Source organism: Delphinapterus leucas, chromosome 1, assembly GCF_059928025.1.
Source record: "Delphinapterus leucas isolate spDelLeu-1000000601 "Yukka" chromosome 1, BTC_Dleu_Yukka2, whole genome shotgun sequence".
Taxonomy (NCBI): Eukaryota; Metazoa; Chordata; class Mammalia; order Artiodactyla; family Monodontidae; genus Delphinapterus; species Delphinapterus leucas.
Genome location: NC_143129.1, coordinates 155,364,092 through 155,387,292, shown reverse-complemented (window position 1 = coordinate 155,387,292; position 23,201 = coordinate 155,364,092). Strand labels below are relative to the sequence as shown.

Genomic DNA, 23,201 nt, shown 5'->3' with positions numbered 1-23,201 from the left:
ATTTGAAGAGATCGTAGTTGAAAACTTACCTAACATGGGAAAGGAAATAGTCAATCAAGTCCAGGAAGCAGAGACTCCCATACAGGATAAATCCAAGGAGAAACACGCCAAGACACATATTAATCAAACTATCAAAAATTAAGTACAAAGAAAAAATATTAAAATAATAAGGGAAAAAACCAAATAACATACAAGGATCTCATTCAGATTCAACAGAGAAATTAAAACCTTTACAGACAAGCAAAAGCTAAGAGAATTCAGCACCGACAAACCAGCTTTACAACAAATGTTAAAGGAACTTCTCTACACAGGAAACACAAGAAAAGGAAAAGACCTACAATAACAAACCCAAAACAATTAAGAAAATGATAATAAGAACATACATATCAATAATTACCTTAAATGTAAATGGATTAAATGCTCCAACTAAAAGACATTAAATGGTTTTGAATGGATACAAAAACAAGACCCGTACATATGCTGTCTATAAGAGACCCACTTCAGACCTAGGGACACATACAGACTGAAAGCGAGGGGATGGAAAAAAGATATTCCATGCAAGTGGAAATGAAAAGAAAGCTGGAGTAGCAATTCTCATGTCAGACAAAATAGACATTAAAAAAGACTATTACAAGAGACAAAGAATAACACTACATAATGATCAAGGGATCAATCCAAGAAGAAAATATAACAACTGTAAATATTTATGCACCCAACATAGGAGTACCTCAAAACATAAGACAAATGCTAACAGCCATAAAAGGGGAAATCGACAGTAACACAATCATAGTAGGGGACTTTAACATCCCACTTTCACCAATGGACAGATCACCCAAAATGAAAATAAATAAGGAAGGAAACACAAACTTTAAATGATACATTAAAGAAGATGGACTTAATTGATGTTTATAGGACATTCCTTCCAAAAACAACAGAACACACTTTCTTCTCATGTGCTCATGGAACATTCTCCAGGACAGATCATATCTTGGGTCACAAATCAAGCCTTGGTAAATTTAAGAAAATTGAAATCGTATCAAGTATCTTTTCTGACCACAACGCTATGAGATTAAATATCAATTACAGGAAAACATCTGTAAAAAGCACAAACACATGGAGGCTAAACAATACACTATTTAATAACCAAGGTATCACTGAAGAAATCAAAGAAGAAATAAAAAAATACCCAGAAACAAGTGACAATGAAAACACGATGACCCAAATCCTATGGGATGTAGCAAAAGCAGTTCTAAGGGGGAAGTATATAGCAATACAATCCTACCTCAAGAAACAAGAAACATCTCAAATAAACAACCTAACATTATACCTAAAGCAATTAGAGAAAAAAGAACAACAAAACCCTAAAGTTAGCAGAAGGAAAGAAATCATAAAAATCAGATCAGAAATAAATGAAAAAGAAATGAAGGAAACAATAGCAAAGATCAATAAAACTAAAAGCTGGTTCTTTGAGAAGATAAACACAATTGATAAACCATTAGCCAGACTCATCAAGAAAAAAGGGAGAAGACTCAAATCAATAGAATTAGAAATGAAAAAGGAGAAGTAACAGCTGACACTGCAGAAATACAAAAGATCATGAGAGATTACTACAAGCAACTATATGACAATAAAATGCACAACCTGGAAGAAATGGACAAATTCTTCGAAAAGCAAAACCTTCCAAATCTGAACCAGGAAACAATAGAAAATATAAACACATCAATCAAAAGCACTGAAATTGAGACTGTGATTAAAAATCTTCCAACAAAAAAGCTCAGGACCAGACAGCTTCATAGGCGAATTCTATCAAACATTTAGAGAAGAGCTAACACCTATCCTTCTCAAACTCTTCCAAAATATAGCAGAGGGAGGAATACTCTCAAACTCATTCTACAAGGCCAACATCACCCTGATACCAAAACCAGACAAGGATGTCACAAAGAAAGAAAACTACAGGCCAATATCACTGATGAACATAGATGCAAAAATCCTCAAAAAATACTAGCAAACAGAATCCAACATCACATTAAAAGGATCATAGGGCTTCCCTGGTGGCGCAGTGGTTGACAGCCCGCCTGCCGATGCGGGGGACACGGGTTTGTGCCGCAGTCCGGGAGGATCCCATGTACCGCGGAGTGGCTGGGCCCGTGAGCCATGGCCGCTGAGCCTGTGCGTCCGGAGCCTGTGCTCCGCAGTGGGAGAGGCCACAACAGTGAGAGGCCCGCGTACCGCAAAAAAAAAAAAAAAAAAAAAAGGATCATAAACCCCATGATCAAGTGGGGTTTATCCCAGGAATGCAAGGGTTATTCAAGATATGCAAATCAATCAGTGTGATACACCATATTGACAAACCGAAGAAGAAAAACCATATGATCAGCTCAATAGATGCAGAAAAAGCTTTTAACAAAACTCAACACACATTGATGATAAAAACCCTCCAGAAAGTAGGCATAGGGGGAACTTACCTCAACATAATAAAAGCCATATATGACAAACCCACAGCCAACATTGTTCTCAATGATGAAAAACTGAAACCATTTCCTCTAAGATCAGGAACAAGAAAAGGTTGTCCCTCTCACCACTATTATTCAACACAGTTTTTGAAGTTTTAGCCACAGCAATCAGAGAAGAAAAAGAAATAAAAGGAATCCAAATCAGAAAAGAAAAAGTAAAACTGTCACTGTTTTCAGGTGACATGACACTATACATAGAGAATCCTAAAGATGCTGCCAGAAAAATACTAGAGTTAATCAATGAATTTGGTAAAGTAGCATGATACAAAATTAATGCACAGAAATCTCTTGCATTCCTATACACTAATGATGAAAAATCTGAAAGAGAAATTAGGAAACACTCCGATTGACCATCAAAGCAAAAAGAATAAAATACCTAGGAATAAACCTACCTAAGGAGACAAAAGACCCGTATGCAGAAAACTATAAGACACGGATAAAAGAAATTAAAGATGATAAAAACAGATGGAGAGATATATCATGTTCTTTGATTGGAAGAATCAACATTGTGAAAATGACTCTACTACCTAAAGCAATCTACAGATTCAATGCAATCTCTATCAAACTACCAATGGCATTTTTCACAGAACTAGAACAAAAAATTTCACAATTTGTATGGAAACACAAAAGACTCTGAATAGGCAAAGCAAACTTGAGAAAGAAAAATGGAGCTGGAGGAATCAGGCTCCTGGACATCAGACTATACTACAAAGTTACAGTAATCAAGACAGTATGGTACTGGCACAAAAACAGAAATATAGACCAATGGAACAGGATAGAAAGCCCAGAGATAAACCCATGCACATATGGTCAACTCATTTTTGATAAGGGAGGCAAGAATATACAATGGAGAAAAGACAGCCTCTTCAATAAGTGGTGCTGGGAAAACTGGACAGCTACATCCCTAACACCATACACAAAAATAAACTCAAAATGGATTAAAGACCTAAATGTAAGGCCAGACACTATCAAACTCTTAGAGGAAAACATAAACAGAACACCCTATGACATAAATCACAGCAAGATGCTTTTTGACCCACCTCCTAGAGAAATGAAAATAAAAACAAAAATAAACACATGGGACCTAATGAAACTTAAAAGCTTTTGCACAGCAAAGGAAACCATAAACAAGACCAAAAGACAACCCTCAGAAAGGGAGGAAATATTTGCAAATGAAGCAACTGACTAAGGATTAACCTCCAAAATTTATAAGCTGCTCATGCAACTCAATATTGAAAAAACAAACAACCCAATCCAAAAGTGGGCAGAAGACCTAAATAGACATTTCTTCAAAGAAGATATACAGTTTGCCAACAAACACATGAAAGGACGCTCAACATCACTAATGATTAGAGAAATGCAAGTCACAACTACAATGAGGTATCACCTTACACCAGTCAGAATGGCCACCATCAAAAAATCTACAAATAATAAGTGCTGGAGAGGGTGTGGAGGAAAGGGAACCCTCTTGCACTGTTGGTGGGAATGTAAATCAATACAGCCACTATGGAGAACAGTATGGAGGTTCCTTAAAAAACTAAAACTACAACTACCATATGACCCAGCAATCCCACTACCTGGCATATACCCTGATAAAACTATAATTCAAAAAGTCATGTACCACAATGTTCATTGCAGGTCTATTTACAATAGCCAGGACATGGAAACAACCTAAGTGTCCATCAACAGATGAATGGATAAAGAAGATATGGCACATATATACAATGAAATATTACTCAGCCATAAAATGAAATGAAATTGAGTTATTTGTAGTGAGGTGGATGGACCTAGAGTCTGTCATTCAGAGTGAAGTAAGTCAGAAAGAGAAAAACAAATACCATATGCTAACACATATATATCGAATCTAAAAAAAAAAGGTTCTGAAGAACCTAGCGGCAGGACAGAGGAATAAAGATGCAGACATAGAGAATGGACTTGAGCACACGGGAGAGGAAGGGTAAGCTGGGAAGAAGAGAGAGAGTGGCGTGGACTTATATATACTACCAAATGTAAAATGGATAGCTAGTGGGAAGCAGCTACGTAGCACATGGAGATCAGCTCGGTGCTTTGTTACCACCTAGAGGGGTGGGATAAGGCAGGTGGGAGGAAGGGAGATGCAAGAGGGAAGAGATATGGGGACATATGTATATGTATAGCTGATTCACTTTGTTATACAGCACAAACTAACACACCATTGTAAAGCGATAATACTCCAATAAAGATGTTTAAAAAAAATAAATTATAGCATAATTAGAAAAAAAAAAGTGAGAGAGAGAACGGCATTGGGAAACTTAAGTTACTTGCACAAGAACCAACAGCCAATAAGTGGTAGCTTACCAATCTTTCCATACAGAAACTTTGAGATCATTAGTGCAGAAATAGGTCTAAAGGGCAAAGAATTTAGAGAGGCAGACATTTCAGTTTAGCACCAAAATACCTCCCCCAAATGGCTGACCTGTATCCCACCTGACAGGCAGTTATTACCCACTCTGCCATTTGATTTGTTCAAGGAAACACGGGGGAAAAGTTAAAAAAGAAATCACAACCCTATAGAGACCACAATTAACAGAAAATTAATTTAACAACATTTTTTAACCTCATCCCTAAGTACCTATACACTTCCTAAGAACTGTTGGTTTGTGGACTGCAAATTCTTTGAGGACAGGTGCTGTGACTTCCTTTCAGCAGTGCCAGGGATCAGTGATGACAGTAAACAATTAACAGTGCCCATCAGTGAACTGCAGGGAAGCAGAGACAGTGGTAAATCTGGCTGAGAACATTGGTATCTTCCTTGATTTCTCCCTTTTCCACCAAAACACCCAAGCCATCACATGCTCTTGCTTCTTTCCTCATCACATCTTTCAGCATATCCCCACTCACTGCCACCACCCAAATCTAGTACCTTCATAAATTATGCCTAGGTCTCCCCCACTAAACGTTCCTCTTCAATCCAACCCCCTCATCAGTACTCCCAAGCCATTCTTCTGAAAATACTGTGTCTCCCTCTTTCCTCCACCCCATTCCTCATCCCTGGTTCTTAAAAATAGAGGTTGCTTATCTTTAAGATAAAATCTATTATCATCCTGAATTACAAACTCTGTTACTATCTGTCCTAGGAGAGAGGCATTCTCTCTCATCACACTTTAGCCACCTCATCACAATTTATCCACAAGACTCACCTCTCCACTACCCTGGTTCTTTACTCTTGTAGAAGAGCCACCAGGTATACTCTGCACCCTCTGGAAGGAACTCCAACAGCCAGGAAGCAGGAAGCTCTTCCCCATTATCCAGGCAGCACCCTTCCCCACAAAGCCAGAAGCAGGAAGCTCTTAACAGATGCAAGTCCCTTCCACCAGCCCCATATTCCCTACCCACTCCCCAGATGGAGGGAGCACTCCAATAGTCCATGGGACCCTTCACTTTCTGCCTGAAACCCTCTGGAACTGCTTCCTGGAACTTTGCCATACCATTGGTGCAGTGGTACTCACCCACTCAAATCACCTGCCTAGCCCAGTCCTGTTACATCTCTGAGTAAATGCTTTAGAACTATACCACTACCCAAATTTGCATCTAAGTGCTAGAGACAAAATCTCAATCCCACCAGAATTTCATGACTCTCTAGTCATTCAGTCTTCCCAGACTCGCATTTCTCATTAACCCCTCTGCTCAGCCCCCAGTTGCCCAAATCCCTACTTCTCCCTTTCCCCAGTTTTCTCTCCCTTTGTCTTCTCAACTTCAACCCCATAATCAGCAGCCACCTGTCCCAATATCTTCAACCTGGAATTTTCCCTGGGATACCACATCCCCTACAGCTCTCCAAAAGGGAAGTTCTTTTTTCTCACTCCTGGCCTGTGAGTTCCCTAACATTCTCATCCCCAATGACCTTTTCTCCCACCTCCTTTCCAGTCACCTCAAGTCATACCCACAGTGGAGCTTATCACCCATAAAATTGTATCACTTCCCCAGTAAGAATCTAAGCATTCCTAATGCATTTAGCATACAGTAAACACTTCTTATATGGCTCTTTAGGACTGTCCATGGCCTACTTCTCGATGTTATCTCTACCTCTCCTGCTCCCTTTCCTGTGACCACATAAGCCTTCTTCCAGCTCTGCAGACAATGCAAAGTCCTTTCCTGATTTGAGCCTTTGTACCTGGCCAGAAATGCCCTTCTCTTGGCTCTTTGCATAGGTGACTTTTTCTCACTCTCAGCTAAATCTTAATTCCTGACCAAGACCTTACCTGTCATCTCTTGGTAAATAGATTTCCCTCCTCCATTTTTCCATATCACAGAACACTGTTTTCTGAGAGTTTCATTTTTCAGAAACAAAACTCAATTTCTATTTTAACCTATCTTTCCACTGGTGGGAGAAATAATATCAATCTTGTTGGGGTTTTCCAACCCCTCTCCTGATTTGAAGCTCTGGAGAGCTTACAAAGTGCTGAGCTATGCAATGGTGGGGTGAGGTGTAGTCTGATCCTCTGTGTCTGACACCCAATGAGAGAACCTCACTCCTATGAGGCCATTAGTCCCCACAGGTCACTGTGACATCTTCTTGGGTTGTGTTATTATAATTTCATGACTGTAAATCTCTCCACATATCTCTCTTGGTTTCCACAGGGCCTGATACTGGTTGGGAATTAATGGATGCTCACGAAATACTGGAATTGAATTGCCTCATGCCCAAGACATCTGGGCCATCAATGAGGCCTGAAAAAAAGTTGGATGCCCATGCTCTCTCTTAGAGAGCCTCATATGTCATTTAGTTCCCTTGAGAGAATAAGAGGCACTGTTATATGTGCTGCTCAAATGTGCAGCAAACATACAACAACTTTAATTTTTCTTTGGTTTCCTAATTCATCTTAGGATTTACAGAAGGCTCACAAGTTTACTGCATTTGAGTTTTATGCACTTCACTTATTGTGACAGTTTTATGCACTTCACTTATTGTGACATAGAATTTTAGAGACACAGAGGTCTTGGGGACCTTTCAATTTGAGGTGCTCATTCTATGGATGAATAAAGTAGGATCCAGAGAAAGGAAGTAAATTGCTTAAAGTCACAGAACAAATTAGCAAGGTTGGGACTAGAACCCAGGTCACTTAAGGTCATGTTCTGTGGCCTTCCACAAGACAATGCAGAGTATACCATGTCAGTCCCATGAACCACATTGGTTCCATGCACCAAATCAGATCTGTGGCTTACATTGGTTCCATATACCATTGGCCTAATTTTCAATGTTGGCTACATATATTTATTGTTTACATGTGCCACTTTGATTGCCTACATCACCTTGACTTTCTACTGTGTCCATGTACCATGTCACTTAGAGTTACCATGTTTCATGTTGGTTACATGTATTCTATTGGTTCCAGTGCCACTGTGGTAGATTATAATATCACCCCCATTATTTGCTGCTCTCACTGTAGAGGAAATATACATCCATACCCATTGCCACGTGATCTGCATTACTTTTCTGTGGAAAGGAAATACTTCCTGCCCTTTTACCAGCAGGCTTAAACATAGGGCTTGGTTTGGTCAATAGGACATGAGGAAAGAGTTGTGTGTTACTTCTGAGCAGAAGCTTTAAGAGTCATCATGTATTTCAACCATTGTTGCTTTCTGTCTCTCATAAGACTTTCATGTGCCAGATACAGCCTCATCCTTCACACTGGATCCAAGAATCCAATGGCAGAAGGCCACAGTCTACTTACAACTGACATAGAACATAAGAAATATATGAACTTTTACTGTTGTAAGCCACTGAGATTATGGGGTTGTTTCTCAACCAAAATGTAGCAAGTTGATCAAGAAAACCATGTTTGGTTTCATGTACCGCATTTGTTCCATTGACCAAGTTCTATGTTGGTTCAAATGCATGATATTTGTTTCATATGTTATATATGCTGTCCCTCAACATTGGACAATCTACCACAGGCCCCTCCACCCCAGGCCCCTCCTGTCTTCCAGTTCACCAGGCTAATCTACTCCTCTGCATCACTTTGAGAAAAGCCCTCTTAATGTCCTTGCTCCTCAAAATGTAGACCACAGGGTTAAGCAGGACAGTGAAGACATTATAAAAGAGTGAGATCTGCTTGTCTTGCTCAGGGGAATATCTTGAATTGGGCCTTATATAGATGTAGGTGGCTGGAGCATAGAAGAATGTGACCATAGTCAGGTGGGAAGCACAGATAAAGAAAGCCTTACAGCGGGGCTGCATGGACTTGATCTTGAGAATGGCCTGGGCAATACGGATGTAGGAAGCCACAATGAGGGAGAGTGGGGCAACAACCATGAAGACACTGATGACCAGGTCCACCATCGCAATGAGGTTGGTATCCATGCAAGCCAAGCTTCGTACTGAGGGACCCTCACAGAAGTAGTGGTTGACCATGTTGGGCCCACAGTATGGCAGCCTCATAGTGAAAAATGTATGGATCACAGAGAAGAAGAAACCACAGGCCCAGGTCCCAGCTGACAGCCGTGTGCACAGACCCCAGCTAAGGATGACAGCATAACGCGGAGGGTAGCAGATGGCCACATATCGGTCATAAGCCATGACTACAAAGAAAATGGACTCGGTCAGGCCCAGAGCACCAAACATATACATTTGTAGCCAACAGCCAGCAAAGGAGATGGTCTGAGATTGAGCAAGAAGATGCGCCAACATCTGGGGCATGGTGGTGGTGACAGAGCCCATATCCAGCAGGGAGAGGATACAGAGGAAGAAGTACATGGGAGTGTGGAGATGCATGTCCAGGCATATCGGGGTGACGATGAGCCCATTGCCAAGGACTGAACTCAGATAAAGGAGAAGGAAGGCAATGAAGAGGATCCTGTTGGTCGTGGGGTCACTGGAGAAGCCAAGCAGGATAAATTCAGAAACCCAGCTTTGGTTCTGCCCTGGAGGCATCCGCATGGTGGGCCTATAAGAGAATCACATTCATTTCAATGTCATCTAAAATATGATAGCCTAGTAAGAACTGGAGGCAGACAGGCGGGGATTTTAATTCTGGACCCACTACTCACCTACTGCCCTGAACCAGTGACTTAACTCTCTGAGCCTCAATCTTCTCATCTGTAAAATGTGACTAATACTACTCATCTCTCAGGGTTTTTATGAGAAGTTGGGGCAATGTATAAAAGTGTCTTATATGATGTCTTAAAACACTAAAGAGAAGTAGAATGCTCGTTTGCAATCTCCCCAGTCTTACTCCCCACCCCTCAGTGGAAAAACTGGTCACTCAAATGTCTAGCAACAATTGATTTACACCACATCTGCTGAAGCCCCAAACTTGTGGAGGTGGCCTTCCCCTCTGCCTTAGAGATATTTGTCTGGATGTGCTCCAAGACTCTCCCCACCCTGTAAACATTTCTCCTTTGGCAGCTGGCAATGGGAGGCATTATCAATAGAGGTCGATAGAGGGACAATGTGATGAGGGCAGCAGGAAGGCACTTATGTTGGGGCTTCAATCTTCCTTCTTCTGTTACTCAGCGGGACAGCCAGTGGGTTGGTGGGGACCAACCACAGTCACATACTCAGGCCACACACACTCTCCCCACCCAGTGGCTACTGCCATGGGAGCTCTGGCCTGTGGCTCCACCCCCACCCCCAGTAGCACACTGTATATTCCTGTGGCAGTCATACCCTCTTTGAAAAAGTCTGGGTTCAGTCTTTTTTGGGGTGGGGAAATTAGGGGTGTCAGGATCAGGAGGAGGGAGGGAAGTATCTCTTAAATCCTTAGTCCCTTCAATGTGCACTCGTCATCAGCCATGAGGTAGTAGCTGCTTTTTTTTTTTTTATTGCTACCTCTGGTTCTCTCTTACCCCTTTTAGCAGTTATCTACCTTTTACTAGTTAACAATTCTGCATACTAAATTTTCCCTCTTCATATTACTGGTGTGTTCTGTCTTCTTCCAGGATCCTAAATGATACAGATGCTAAATCTATGGGGAGTGAGTTTGGTAAGGAACAGAATGTTACATAGTTATAAGCTATCTATTGTTAAAGTAATTATTAATTACAAAAATAAAAAGTAGTAACTATCAGTGGAGAAACTGGACAGCATCTTAACTGAGTGATTATAATTAATATCACCAATAAGGAGCAGATAGACACAATGTGTCTCCATATGTGAAATCCTAACAATATATGTATCACCTATATATTATTTCAGCCAAAAAGCAAAACCTGAATCTAATCATGGGGAAACATCATAGAAACCTAAGATGAAGAACATTTTATAAAATAACTAGCTTCTAATCTTCAAAAACTATCTGTCATGAAAGACAAAGAAAGGCTAATAATCTATAATAGATGCAAGGGGACTAAATAAAATATAACAACTAATGCAAGATGTAATCCTGGAAGGGGGGAATGCTATGAATAACATTAATTTGACAATTGATAAAACTGAAATATGAATTAGATTTCTTTAGATAAGTGTATCAGTATCAAATTTCCCAAATTTGATAACTACTATATAAGAGAATATCTTTATTCTCTTACATCTTAGGAACTGTTCTCTGAAGTATTAAAAGTAAAGGAACATGATGCTTGCATATTATTCTCAAATAGTTCTGGAAATTATAATGACAACAATGCTAAAAAATTAATAAATCTAAGTATGGGATATACAAGATTTTTTTGTAGTATTCTTTCTGCTTTTCTGAGGGCTTTGAAATTATTTCCGAAAAGAGCTTTTGAAAAAAATTTTAATGTGAAATAAAATCTTTTTCAGATAAATGAAAAGTGGGATTATTTAAAGAGAGTTCTTCAAGCAGAAAGAAAGTGACAGAAACACAAAAATGCAAAAAGAAATGAAGAGTTCCTCAAGGAAAAGATAAATATAAATGAATAATGAATATAAACCAATAAAATTTTGTGGGATTTAGTGGGAAGCAGATGCATAGCACAGGGAGATCAGCTCGGTGCTTTGTGACCGCCTAGAGGGGTGGGATAGGGAGGATGGGAGGGAGGGAGATGCAAGAGGGAAGAGATATGGGGACATATGTATATGTATAACTGATTCACTTTGTTATAAAGCAGAAACTAACACACCATTGTAAAGCAATTATACTCCAATAAAGATGTTAAAAAAAAACTAAAAATAAATAAATAAAATAAAATAAAACAGATGGAAGACTAAAGATTATGGCAAGAATAGCACAAGAAATGGAAGAGGTATATAGAGATAGTGTTCTAAATATTTAGCATAATTGGAAAGGGGGTAAAACTAATCACTTGCTGTTAGACTGCGATAAGTCAAAGATTATGTTAAAATATCCAGGAAAATCAATAAAAGAATAAATAATGTATAGCCAATGACCTAAAATAGGAGAAAATGAACTAATAAAAATGTTCATTAATCCAAAATAATGCTCTTTTGAGAGAGGAAAAAACCAAACATAAAATAGGCAGGTCAATAAAAAATAAGTGGAACTTAAGTATGTAGGTAATTACTTTAAATGCAAAAGGACTAAATATTTTCATCAAAAGCATATTTTCAAACTGAATTTGTTTTTAAATCCACATATTATTCACAAGAAACATAGCTTGTTCATTCTGCAATATATAAATATATCAAATCAACCTGTTCACCTAAAACTTAAACAATGTTACATCAGTTATATTTCAATAAAGCTGGGGGAGAAAAGAAATACACCTTAATGTAAGGTCATAGACACAGTAGGAAGAAAATATACCATGCAAATATTAACCAAAAGAAACATTGTAACTTCATGAAACATTTGTTGAAATTGACTCTATGCTGCATCATAAATGTAAACTCAAAAAAACCCAAAGGGTGATAATCATTCAGAGTATACTCTCTAAACCATGAAATTGGCTAGAAATCAATTTCAAATTACATATCATGGGTAAGTACCCTACTCCTTTGAAATTAGCATATACTTCTAAATAATTTATGGGATAAAGAAAAATCAAAATGGAAATTAGTATATATTAAAATAAATGATGATAAAAAATCATTGTCAGTGCTTAGGGGGAGCCGTATACCCATAATTGCATATATTTGAATATTTTTAAAAGGCTAAAAATTAATCAACTAAACTTTTATCTCAAGAAGCTAGAAAAGGAACGACAAATCAAACCCAAAATGAAGTTGAAGGAAGGAAATAATAAAGATAAGAGCAGAAAACAGTGAAATCGTAAACAAACTAACAATAGAGAAAAATCAACAGAGCCAAAAGTTCATTCTTTGAAATAATATCTAAGTCCTTAGCAAGGCTGATAAAGAAAAATAAATAAAACACAAATTACCAACATCAGAAATGAAAGGGGAACATTACCATAGGTCCTAGAGTGATTTAAAAGCTAATTTTAAAAATTATAAACAACTTTATAACAATAAATTTGACCATTAGACAAAATGGGCAAATGAAAACACAAATTAACAAAACTGACAAAGAAGAACTAAAAGAAGAGTCCACTGTCTTTCCAAAAAAAAAGAATCTATAATTTTAAACTTTCCTAGAAATAAAACTTTAGGCCCAGACAGTTCACTGGTGAATTATTCCAACATTTAAGAGAGGAACAATACCAACCATAACAAACTCTTTCAAAGCATAGAAGAAGAGTGAAAATTTCCCAACTCATTTAATGAGGCCAGCATAAACTCAATACCAAAAAGTAACAAAGACATTACAAGAAGGAAAACTCATAAACGAATCTCTCTCATGGGCATTGCTGCAGAACTCCTTGACATTATATTAACCAATTTAATTTAGCAATATATTAAAAAGGATAGCACATCACAATCAAATTGGGTTTATTACAAGAATTCAAGGTTGGTTTAGCATTTGGTATGCAACAATGTAATCATCTGATTAATGAAGTAAAGGAGAAAATTTATCTGCTTAACTTAATAGATATAGAAAAAGCATCTGGTAAAAGTCAACAATCAATTAAGATTAGAAATAAACCTCCTAACAAAGTAAAAATACATGGGAACTTTTTTTCCTTTTTTTAAAAAATTGCTTTACAATGTTATGTTAGTTTCTGCTGTACAATGAAGTGAATCAGCTATATCTATACCTATAACCACTCCCTCTGGGCCCTCCCTCCCACCTCCCCCCATCCCACCCATCTAGGTCATCACAGAGCACTGACCTGAGCTTCCTGTGTTTTATGGCATGGAAGGGAACTTTCTTAATGTGATAAATACTATCCCCAATAAAAGAAGCAACCTACAGCAAATATCATACTACATGGTGAAATACTGATAACTTACTCCCCAACATTGAAAGTGAAACAAAAATATTCACTATTAGTATGCTTATTAACTATTATACTAGTGGTCCTAGCCAGTGAAATAAGTCAAGAGAAAGAAATAAAAAAAACGAAGGATTGGGAAAGAAGAAACAAAACGGTCATTATTTACAGAACACCTGATTGTGTAGGTAGAAAATTTAAAAGAACCCAAGGCAAACTGGAATTAATAAGTACACAAAAATCCAACATATCAATATTTGTCTATACCAGCAATTAGAAAATAAGTTATAAGAGCAGTTTTGAAAACCAAACATGTAGTAATAACCCTAATAAAATATGTGTAAAAAAACATTCTTTAGAGAAATTAAGGTAGACCCAAGTAAATGGAGGAATATGCCACATTCATGCATGGGTTAGACAATTCAACATTATAAAGATGTAAAGTTGATTTATAGATTCAACGCAATCTGTCTAAACCCCAGCCGTTTTTTCTACAGAAAATTGACAAGGTAGTCATAACATTTACATGGAAATTCTGAAGAATCTTGAAAAAAAAATCAAAGCTGGAGGACTTACCAAATATTCAGATTTACTATAAAGCTGTAATAATTAAGCAAGTATGAAATTGGCACAAAATAAACAAATAGATCAATGGAACCGAATAAAGTCCAGAACAGACCTCTGAATACATAGTCACCTGATTCATGACAAATTTGATCCTATAATGAAATGGGGAAAGTATTGTCTTTTCAAAAAATTTTGCTGGATCATGGGGATATTCACACAGGAAAAAAAAATTTTTGAAACCTATCTCACACAGTAAACAGAAATTAATTCCAGATATATTGTAAATTTAAATGGTAAAGATAGAATAATAAAATTTTTAAAATCAAACACAGACAAATATCTATGTTACTTTGCAATAGGCAGAGATTTCTTAAACAGGACCAAAAAGCACTAACCATAGAGAAAAATATGATAAATTATATATTTTTATATAATTACTTATAAAGATAATTACACATATATAATTACATAGAATTATATATATATAATTACATAGAATTATATACACAGATTATATTAAAATGAAGAACTTAAGATTTGTTTACAGAATAAAGAACTCTTACAAATAAACAAAAACAAAAAACACAAAGGCTGCCCAATAGAATAATGGACAAAATATTTAAAAGGACACTTCACAATAGGAGCTATCTAAATAGTCATTAATCAAGTGAAAATGTACTCGACGTCATTAGTCATACAGGAACTGCAAGTTAAGACCACAGTGTAACACCACTACACACCTACCAGAATGGCTAAAATGAAAAATACAAGGAGTTGGCAAGAGTAACCAGAACTTTCTTACACTGCTGATGGGAGACTAAATTTGTACAATTCCTCTGGAAAAGGTTTGATGGTATCTCTTAAACTTGAACATATGCATTCCACATTACTCAGCATTCTACTCCTAACTATATCCCCCCACACTTATATACATTTGCGTATATTCTAGGAAAAGACATGTACAAAACTGTTTAAAACACTAGTCAAAATAGCTCAAAGTAGGGAACTACCCAAGTTTCATTCAACAGTATAATGGTTAAAAAACACTGTTGCATGTTCATATAGAGGTTAACTTTTGGGTGGGTAAAAACTCACAGGAGACGTCAGGCCATCCTCAGTCTTCACTATCCCTGCCCTCACCTCCTCACCTGACCAGTGAACCACCTACATATCCCTCAAAGCCAGCCCTTCCTTTGCCCTGGGTCAGGAGCCCATCATTTCTCTCCCATAATCCTGTACAAGCCCGTCCTTGGTCTCCCTGCCTCTGGATTCTTTTCTTTACTGCATTCTTTGTATGGACTACTACAAATGATTGGTCAAAATACAACAGTGGTCCTGTCTCTCTCCTATTTAAACCATTTAAAGGTTCCCAATTCCTGATCACATTAGACAGATGCACAGAGCCCTTCATAAATGACCTGCCCACTGCAGACTTGTTCAGCCTCAGCACTCAGCTCTGTCCCCTATCCTATCTTTTCCATACAAGCATAGTCTCCATACAAGCATGCCCAGTTTCATGTATGTCTCTGCAGACCCTTGTCTAGTTCTCTAGCATGGAAGAACACCACCCCCTGCATCCCTGCTGCCCACACCGACTCTGTTACACATCCAACCTTTATTCCCATATTAGGACTCAGCTCAGCTTCCCACCAGGAAGACTTCCTAGGCCCAGTCCACCATCTCCCACTCCCAAACCTTGATTAGATGCTTTATTTCTCATAGCCCCTTGTGCTTACTGGCTAGTTATAACCCTAGTGATCCTAGAGGATTCTGATATGAAGTTTGAGGTCTAATGCCTTGGGAAAACTTTCTCTCTCTGATGTTAACTTTATTCCCACTGATTGACTTGGAATATCTACAATAAAGTATGGATAAAGAGGTGAGTTTATAACCTCCCTTTCAGATATACTAATAATAGCTAATGTTTAATGAACAATTTCTGTGTGCCAGGCATTGCTACACAAACTTTATCTCATCCTCACAACAACTCGTTGAGGTAAGTATTACCTCCATTTTTACAGATAGAAAAGAAAACTAAGTCACAGAGAAAGTAATTGATTCACACTAAATTATACGATTTGTGTGATGGACCTGGGACTTGAACCAAGGCAGTTTGGCTTCACAGACAACTCTTAACCATTATCATCTCCTGCTTCAGGTGAACAGGCTGTAAGTTACCCTGAGGGGTAAAGAATGCAAACTTCCCTCATCTGCTCCTCAAGTTGAACTTCTTGAGGTTTGGCACGAATTACTATAGAATCATGGCCTATGAGGTATAGACACCAGATAAGATGGGATCAGGCCCCTCCTAGGACAAAGGGCTAGAGTTGCAGCTACAGACTATCTCTCATGATAAAATTTCCTTCATTTTCTCCCATCACTTGGATATGGGATTTGGTGGGGAAAAAAACGTCTCCTAAGATTCCATTAGCTCAGCAATCTCTGTCTTCATTTGCAATAGCCCAGGCCACTAGAGAGCAGGGGGGTGAGTCCTAATCATTGTAGTAACTGATGTCATTGATGAAGGTTTCTCCCAGCATAACCATCATTGTCCTTTCATGTTGTCTCTTAGCTGGACTTGGAGATCTCAAGCTCAGGAAATTATATTATTCATATCCTATTTCTAGCTCCTGGAACATGGCTTGGCAGAGAGGAACTATCCATATATATTTACTAAATGAATAAATGGAAGAAGGAAGGAGGTCTAGGATGAAAGAATGGGAGAGGATTGATATGTGAGGTGGTGAGGAAAGAAGAGTGGGAAACGAGGGATGCTGGGACATAAGCACAGAGAGGACCTGGCTACCTCTGACCTCCAGCCCCCACAGATGCCTGGATGCCACCCAGAGCCCCAAGCCAAGTGACCATCTCACCCCTCTGGTATCCACAGAAACAAGTCACGGAGAGACTGTCACTTGTTTTTAAGGGAAAAAGACTGAACAGGAAGTGCCCAGGGAAACTGAGTCCAGTGAGCCAAGATTCTAGGCCACCCAGTCTCCAGAAAAGTGCTAGGTTTCTGAGAGGTGGAAGGCTGAATCCCCTGCCTTCTCTCCATTGTGCAGCTCTTTGCACTTGGCCAGCCCAGCCCTGGCTCCTGAAGGCCTTGCCTGTCAGGTCCTCAGGTGCAGATGGAGGGAGCCTCAGCCAGCCCAAGCTCTTCCCAGTGGGTCAAGCTGCTGAGGCTTGATGGTCCTGCCTCCTTACCAGGCTTTCCTGGGAGAGAGGAGGCGGGGGCATCCCCCTTCCTCCTGCCAGCACTGTCCCTGTCCCTGGTGGGGATGCCAAGATGGAATTCTCTGAATTTTGTCAACAAGAACCCCACAAGGAAGAGGACCTTGGGGACAGAGCAGGAGTAAACTACACTCCAGTTGGGGAGGCATAATGACCTGTCTATTTCCTTAGTCCTCAGAATAATTCTGCTGGATAGGTATTATTATTTTATTCCCTTTAGAAATGAGGTTTAGAGAAGTTAAGTAACCTATGCCTAGGTTCACAGTAAGTAATAGAACGAGGCTGACTCCAAAGCCTTCACTATTCTCTTTTTTTTTCTTTTCTATATGGTCTCTATCAGCCTGCCTCTTCATCTATATAATGTAGGATAATAGTCTCCACTTTAAAAATCAGATATTAATTATGTAAACAGACAGCTTGGACCAATTTAAAATTACATTAATTCATTTGAGATAACATGGAGACATTCTAAATGGTTTAATCAATGTCTGTACCAGTTTAATAAGTAAAAACAATTTGACCTCTACTCTGCTGTTATAGACAATCTGGTATGCCTTTGGACTTCTTTTGCTAAAACTTTAATGGTAATGTTATGGGCCATTAGAGACAGATATTAATCATTATGTTAAGAAAATATAATTTTATTCATAAGTTTCTAGGTGTTTAATCAGGAATGATTAATTTGTCTTCAAAATAATTTGGGCCTCAGGATACAAAATTAATATACAGAAATCTATTGCATTTCTATACACTAACAAAGAACTATCAGAACGAGAAATTAAGACAAAAATCCCACTTACAATTGCATCAAAAAGAATAAAATACCTAGGAATAAACCTACCTAAGGAGGTAAAAGGCCTGTACTTGAAAAACTATAAGACACAGATGAAAGAAATGGAAGATGACACAGATGGAAAGATATATCATATTCATAGATTGGAAGGATTAATATTGTTAAAATTACCATATCTATCCAAATGAATCTACAAAGTTAATGCAATCCCTATGAAAATACCAATGGCATTCTTCACAGAACTAGAAAAAATAATTTAAATTTTGTATGTAAACACAAAAGACCCTGACTAGCCAAAACAATCTTGAAAAAGTAAAGCAGAGCTGGAGATACCATGCTCTTTGACTTCAGACTACATTACAAAGCTATAGTCATCAAACCAGTGTAGTACTGGCACAGAAACAGACACATAGATTAATGGAACAGAACAGAAAGCTCAGAAGTACACCCATGCACCTATGGTCAATTAACCCATGATGACAAAAGATGCAACAATATACAATGGAGAAAAGACAGTCTCTTCACTAAGTGGTGCTGGGAAAAATGGACAGCTACATGTAAAAGAATGAAATTAGAACATTTTCTTACACCATATACAAAAATAAATTCAAATTGGATTAAAGACCTAAATGTAAGACCAGAAACCATTAAACTCTTAGAAGAAAACATAGGCAGAAGACTCTTTGACATAAATTGTAGCAATTTTTTTTTTTTGGATCTGCCTCCTAAGGCAAAGGAAACAAAAGCGAAAATAAACAAATGAGTCTTAATGAAACTTAAAAGCTTTTGCACAGCAAAGGAAACCATGGACAAAATGAAAAGGCATCATACTGAATGGGAAAAATTTGCAAATTATATGACTTATAATGGGTTAATCTCCGAAATATATAAACAACTAATACAACTCAACATCAAAAAAACCAAACAGCTCAATTAAAAAATGTGCAGAACATATATACAATGGAATATTACTCAGCCATAAAAAGGAACAAAATTGAGTTATTTGTAGTGAGGTGGATGGACCTAGAGTCTCATACAGAGTGAAGTAAATCAGAAAGAGAAAAACAAATACTGTATGCTAACGCGTATATATGGAATCTAAAAAAATCACACTGATGAACCTAGTGGCAGGGCAGGAATAAAGATGCTGACATAGAGAACAGACTTGAGGACACAGGGGGAAAGGGGAAGCTGGGACAAAGTGAGAGAGTAGCATTGACATATATGCACTACCAAATGTAAAATGGATGGCTAGTGGGAAGCTGCTGCATAGCACAGGGAGATCAACTTGATGCTTTGTGACGACCTAGAGGGGTGGTATAGGGAGGGTGGGAGGGAGGGGATATGGGGATATACGTATACATATAGCTGATTCACTTTGTTGTACAGCAGAAACTAACACAATATTGTAAAGCAATTATACGCAAATAAAGACAAGAAAAAAATGTGCAGAAGACATGAATGACATTTTTCAAAAAAGACATATAGGTGGCAGACAGGCACAAGAATAGAAGCTCAACATCATTAATCATCAGAGAAATGCAAATCAAAACCACAGTGAGATATCATCTCACACCTGACAAAATGGCTGTCCTCAAAAAGACCACAAATAACAAATGTTGGTGAGGATATGGAGAAAAGAAAAAGGAATGCTTGCACACTGTTGGTGGGAATATAAATTGGTGCAACCATTGTGGAAACCACTATAAAGGTTTCTTGAAAAACTAAAAATGGAGCTACCATGTGACCCAGCAATTCCACTCCTGGGTATATATGCAAAGAGAATGAAAACACTAATTTGAAAAGATATATGCACCCTAATGTTCATACCAGCATTATTTACAATAGCCAAGATATGGAAGCAACCTAAGTGTCCATCAACAGATGAGTGGATAAAGAAGATGTGGTGTATATACAATGAAATACTACACAGCCATAAAAAATGAAATTTTGCCATTTGCAACAACATGGATGAACTTGGAGGATATTGTGCTTAACAAAATAAGTGAGACAGAGAAAGACAAATACTATATGATATCACTTATGTGTGGAATCTAAAAAATAAAACAAAGTAGTGAATCCAACAAAATGAAACAGATTCACATGTATAGAGATCAAACAGTGGGGAGAGGGAAGGAGGGAAATCCAACAGTGGGGCAGTGGATAAGACTCCGCACTCCCAATGCAGGGGGTCTGGGTTCAATCCCTGGTCAGGCAACCAGATCCCACATGCATGCAGCAACTAAGAGTTCGCATGCCACAACTAAGGAGCCCACGTGCCACAACTAAGGAGTTAGTGAGCTGCAACTAAAGGAGCCCTGGAGCCGCAGCTAGGGAGGCCCCCTGCCACAACTAAGACCTGGTGCAACCAAATAAATAAATAAAATACATAAATATTAAATAAATAAACAAATAAGTTACAGGATATATTGTACAGCACAGGGAATATATTCAATATTTTACAATAACTATAAACAGATTATAACTTTTAATAATTGTGGATCACTATGTTGTGCACCTGAAACTTACATGATATTGTAAATCAACTATGCCTCAATAAAACAAACAAACAAAAAATAATTGGGGCATCTTTAACATTACTAGCAAACCCCCCCTACCCAATACTAGCCAAATCCCTCTACCCAATACCTCCTCCAAATCTCTAACCCCTCCATCATCCCCAAAGGAAAACCTTATCCTGATCTAAAATACCATAGATTAGTTTCACCTTTTTTTTGAACATTTTATAAATGGAATCACAGCATGCATTCTTGTGCCTGTCTTCATCCACTGTACATTATGTGTGACAGATTTATCAATATTATTCTGTGTAGCTGTATTATTCATGTGCTTTTCATTATTGTAGAATATTACAGTATATGACTATACATTTATTTATCTATTACACTGTTAATGGATATTGAGTTGTTTTCAGTCTGTGTCCATTACAAATAAGGCTGCTATGAACCTCTGTTCATGCTTTTCTGGTATACATGTGCAACCATTTCTCTTATAAATTATAGATAGACTTGAAATTGCTGGATCATAAAATATGTGTATATTCAACTTCAGTAGATAATGTTAAACATTGTCCAAAGTGGTTATATGAATTTACATATTTGGCACCAGTATACAAGTGTTCCAATTGCTTCACATCCTCACTAGCATTTGGTATTGACAATCTTTAGCCTTAGCCATTGTAATGAGTCTGTAGTGTTAATTCATTGTTATTTTAATGTATAGTTCCCTGAATGTCAATAAAATTGTGCATCTTTTTATATTTTTATTTTTATTGGGCATTTTGACCTTCTCCTTGGTGAAGTGCCTCCTCAAGTCTTTTACCATTTTTCCATTGAATTGTCTATCTGTTTCACTAATTTGTAGTTCTTTATATATTATGGATAGGAGCCATTTGTCTATTATAATGCCTAAAATATCTTCTTCCACTCTGTATTTTGTTTTTATTCACTCAGATGTCTTTTAATAACCAGAAGTTCTTGATTTTAAGATTGTCCAATTTTTCAATCTTTTCCTCTATGCTTAATGAATATGGGTTCTTTTAAGAATCTTTCCCTATTCCCACGTCTTAAAAATGTTTTTTTTCTATTATTTCTTGGATTTTTCTTCTGTTTCATTTTCCCTTTCACATTTGGATCAACAATTTACCTGGAATTAGTTTTTATGTCTGGTGTGAGGTAGGGATCCCATTTCATTTTCTCCCATATGTATATCCAATCGCCTGATCACCATTTATTGAACAGAATATAATTTCCCCACTGCTCTGCAGTGTGGCATCCCCATCATAAATCAAATGTCCATATATGCATAGATCTGTTTCTGGACACTATTCTTTTTCATTGGTCTATTTTTATCTAACCTTGCTGTCTTAAGTACTGCACCATGCTCTCTTAATTATGGTAGCTTTATAATAAAGCTACATATCTACTTTAAAAAGTGTTCCAACTGTATTATTCTTCAAAATTGTCTTGGTCTTTCTTCATTCTTTGTGCTTCTATATAAATTCTAGAGTCAGGATGTCAATTTCATCCACCTACCAATTTTGTTTTTAAAAACTAAACTTGCTAGTATTTTACTTGTTATTGCACTAAATCTATTTATTGGATCAGAGAGAATTGAGAATTATCATATTTACACTATTGAGTCTTCCAATCCATGAACATTTTATATCCTTCCATTTATTTAGGTCTTATTTAATTTTAATAAAATTAACAAATTCATGCACATTTTTTATTTGATTTATTCCTAGATACTTGATAAGTTTGATATTACTGGGAATGGCATGATCTCTCTAAGATTTACTTTCCAATTTTTATTTTTGGTAAGAAGAAATACAACTGATTTTTGTATTTTGACCTTGATCTAGTGACAATAATAAATTCACTTATTTCTAGTTACTCTGTGAATTCTTTTGGATTTTGTGCATATGCAGTCATGTCAATGTTATTTTTTTCTTTTCCAATCTTATTCTTTTTTTCTTTCTTTTTTTTTTTGGCCTCATTCTACTACTGGAATATTTGGAACTATGATGAAAAGAAGTGCTGATAAACTTTTTTGTCTCATTCCCAATCTCAAAAGGAAAGTTATCAATATTTTACTATGGCTTGCCATAGCAAATTTTTGCAGAAAATTTTTATCAGGTTAGGGAAATTCTCTTCTATTCCAATTTTTGAAAAAGTTTATCATGAATGTATGAATAGTTAAACTTTATCAAATGCTTTTTCTGCATCTAGAGATGGCAACGTGACTTTTTGCCTGTTAATACTGCAAATTACATTAATTGATTCTCAAAGGTTAAGTCAATCTTCAGTCTTGGATTCACCCATCATGGTCCTGATATTTTAGTC

The 23,201-nt window shown here is 37.4% G+C and overlaps 1 protein-coding gene across 1 annotated transcript; it reads right to left on the bottom strand.

The window, feature by feature from the left end:
* Positions 1-8,484: 8,484 nt before the first annotated feature.
* Positions 8,485-10,410, bottom strand: LOC111175408 (olfactory receptor 2A5-like). The gene has a single exon (XM_022574974.2). It carries the CDS (start codon positions 9,430-9,432, stop codon positions 8,485-8,487), a length of 948 nt encoding a protein of 315 aa, XP_022430682.1. The 5' UTR covers positions 9,433-10,410.
* Positions 10,411-23,201: the final 12,791 nt, after the last annotated feature.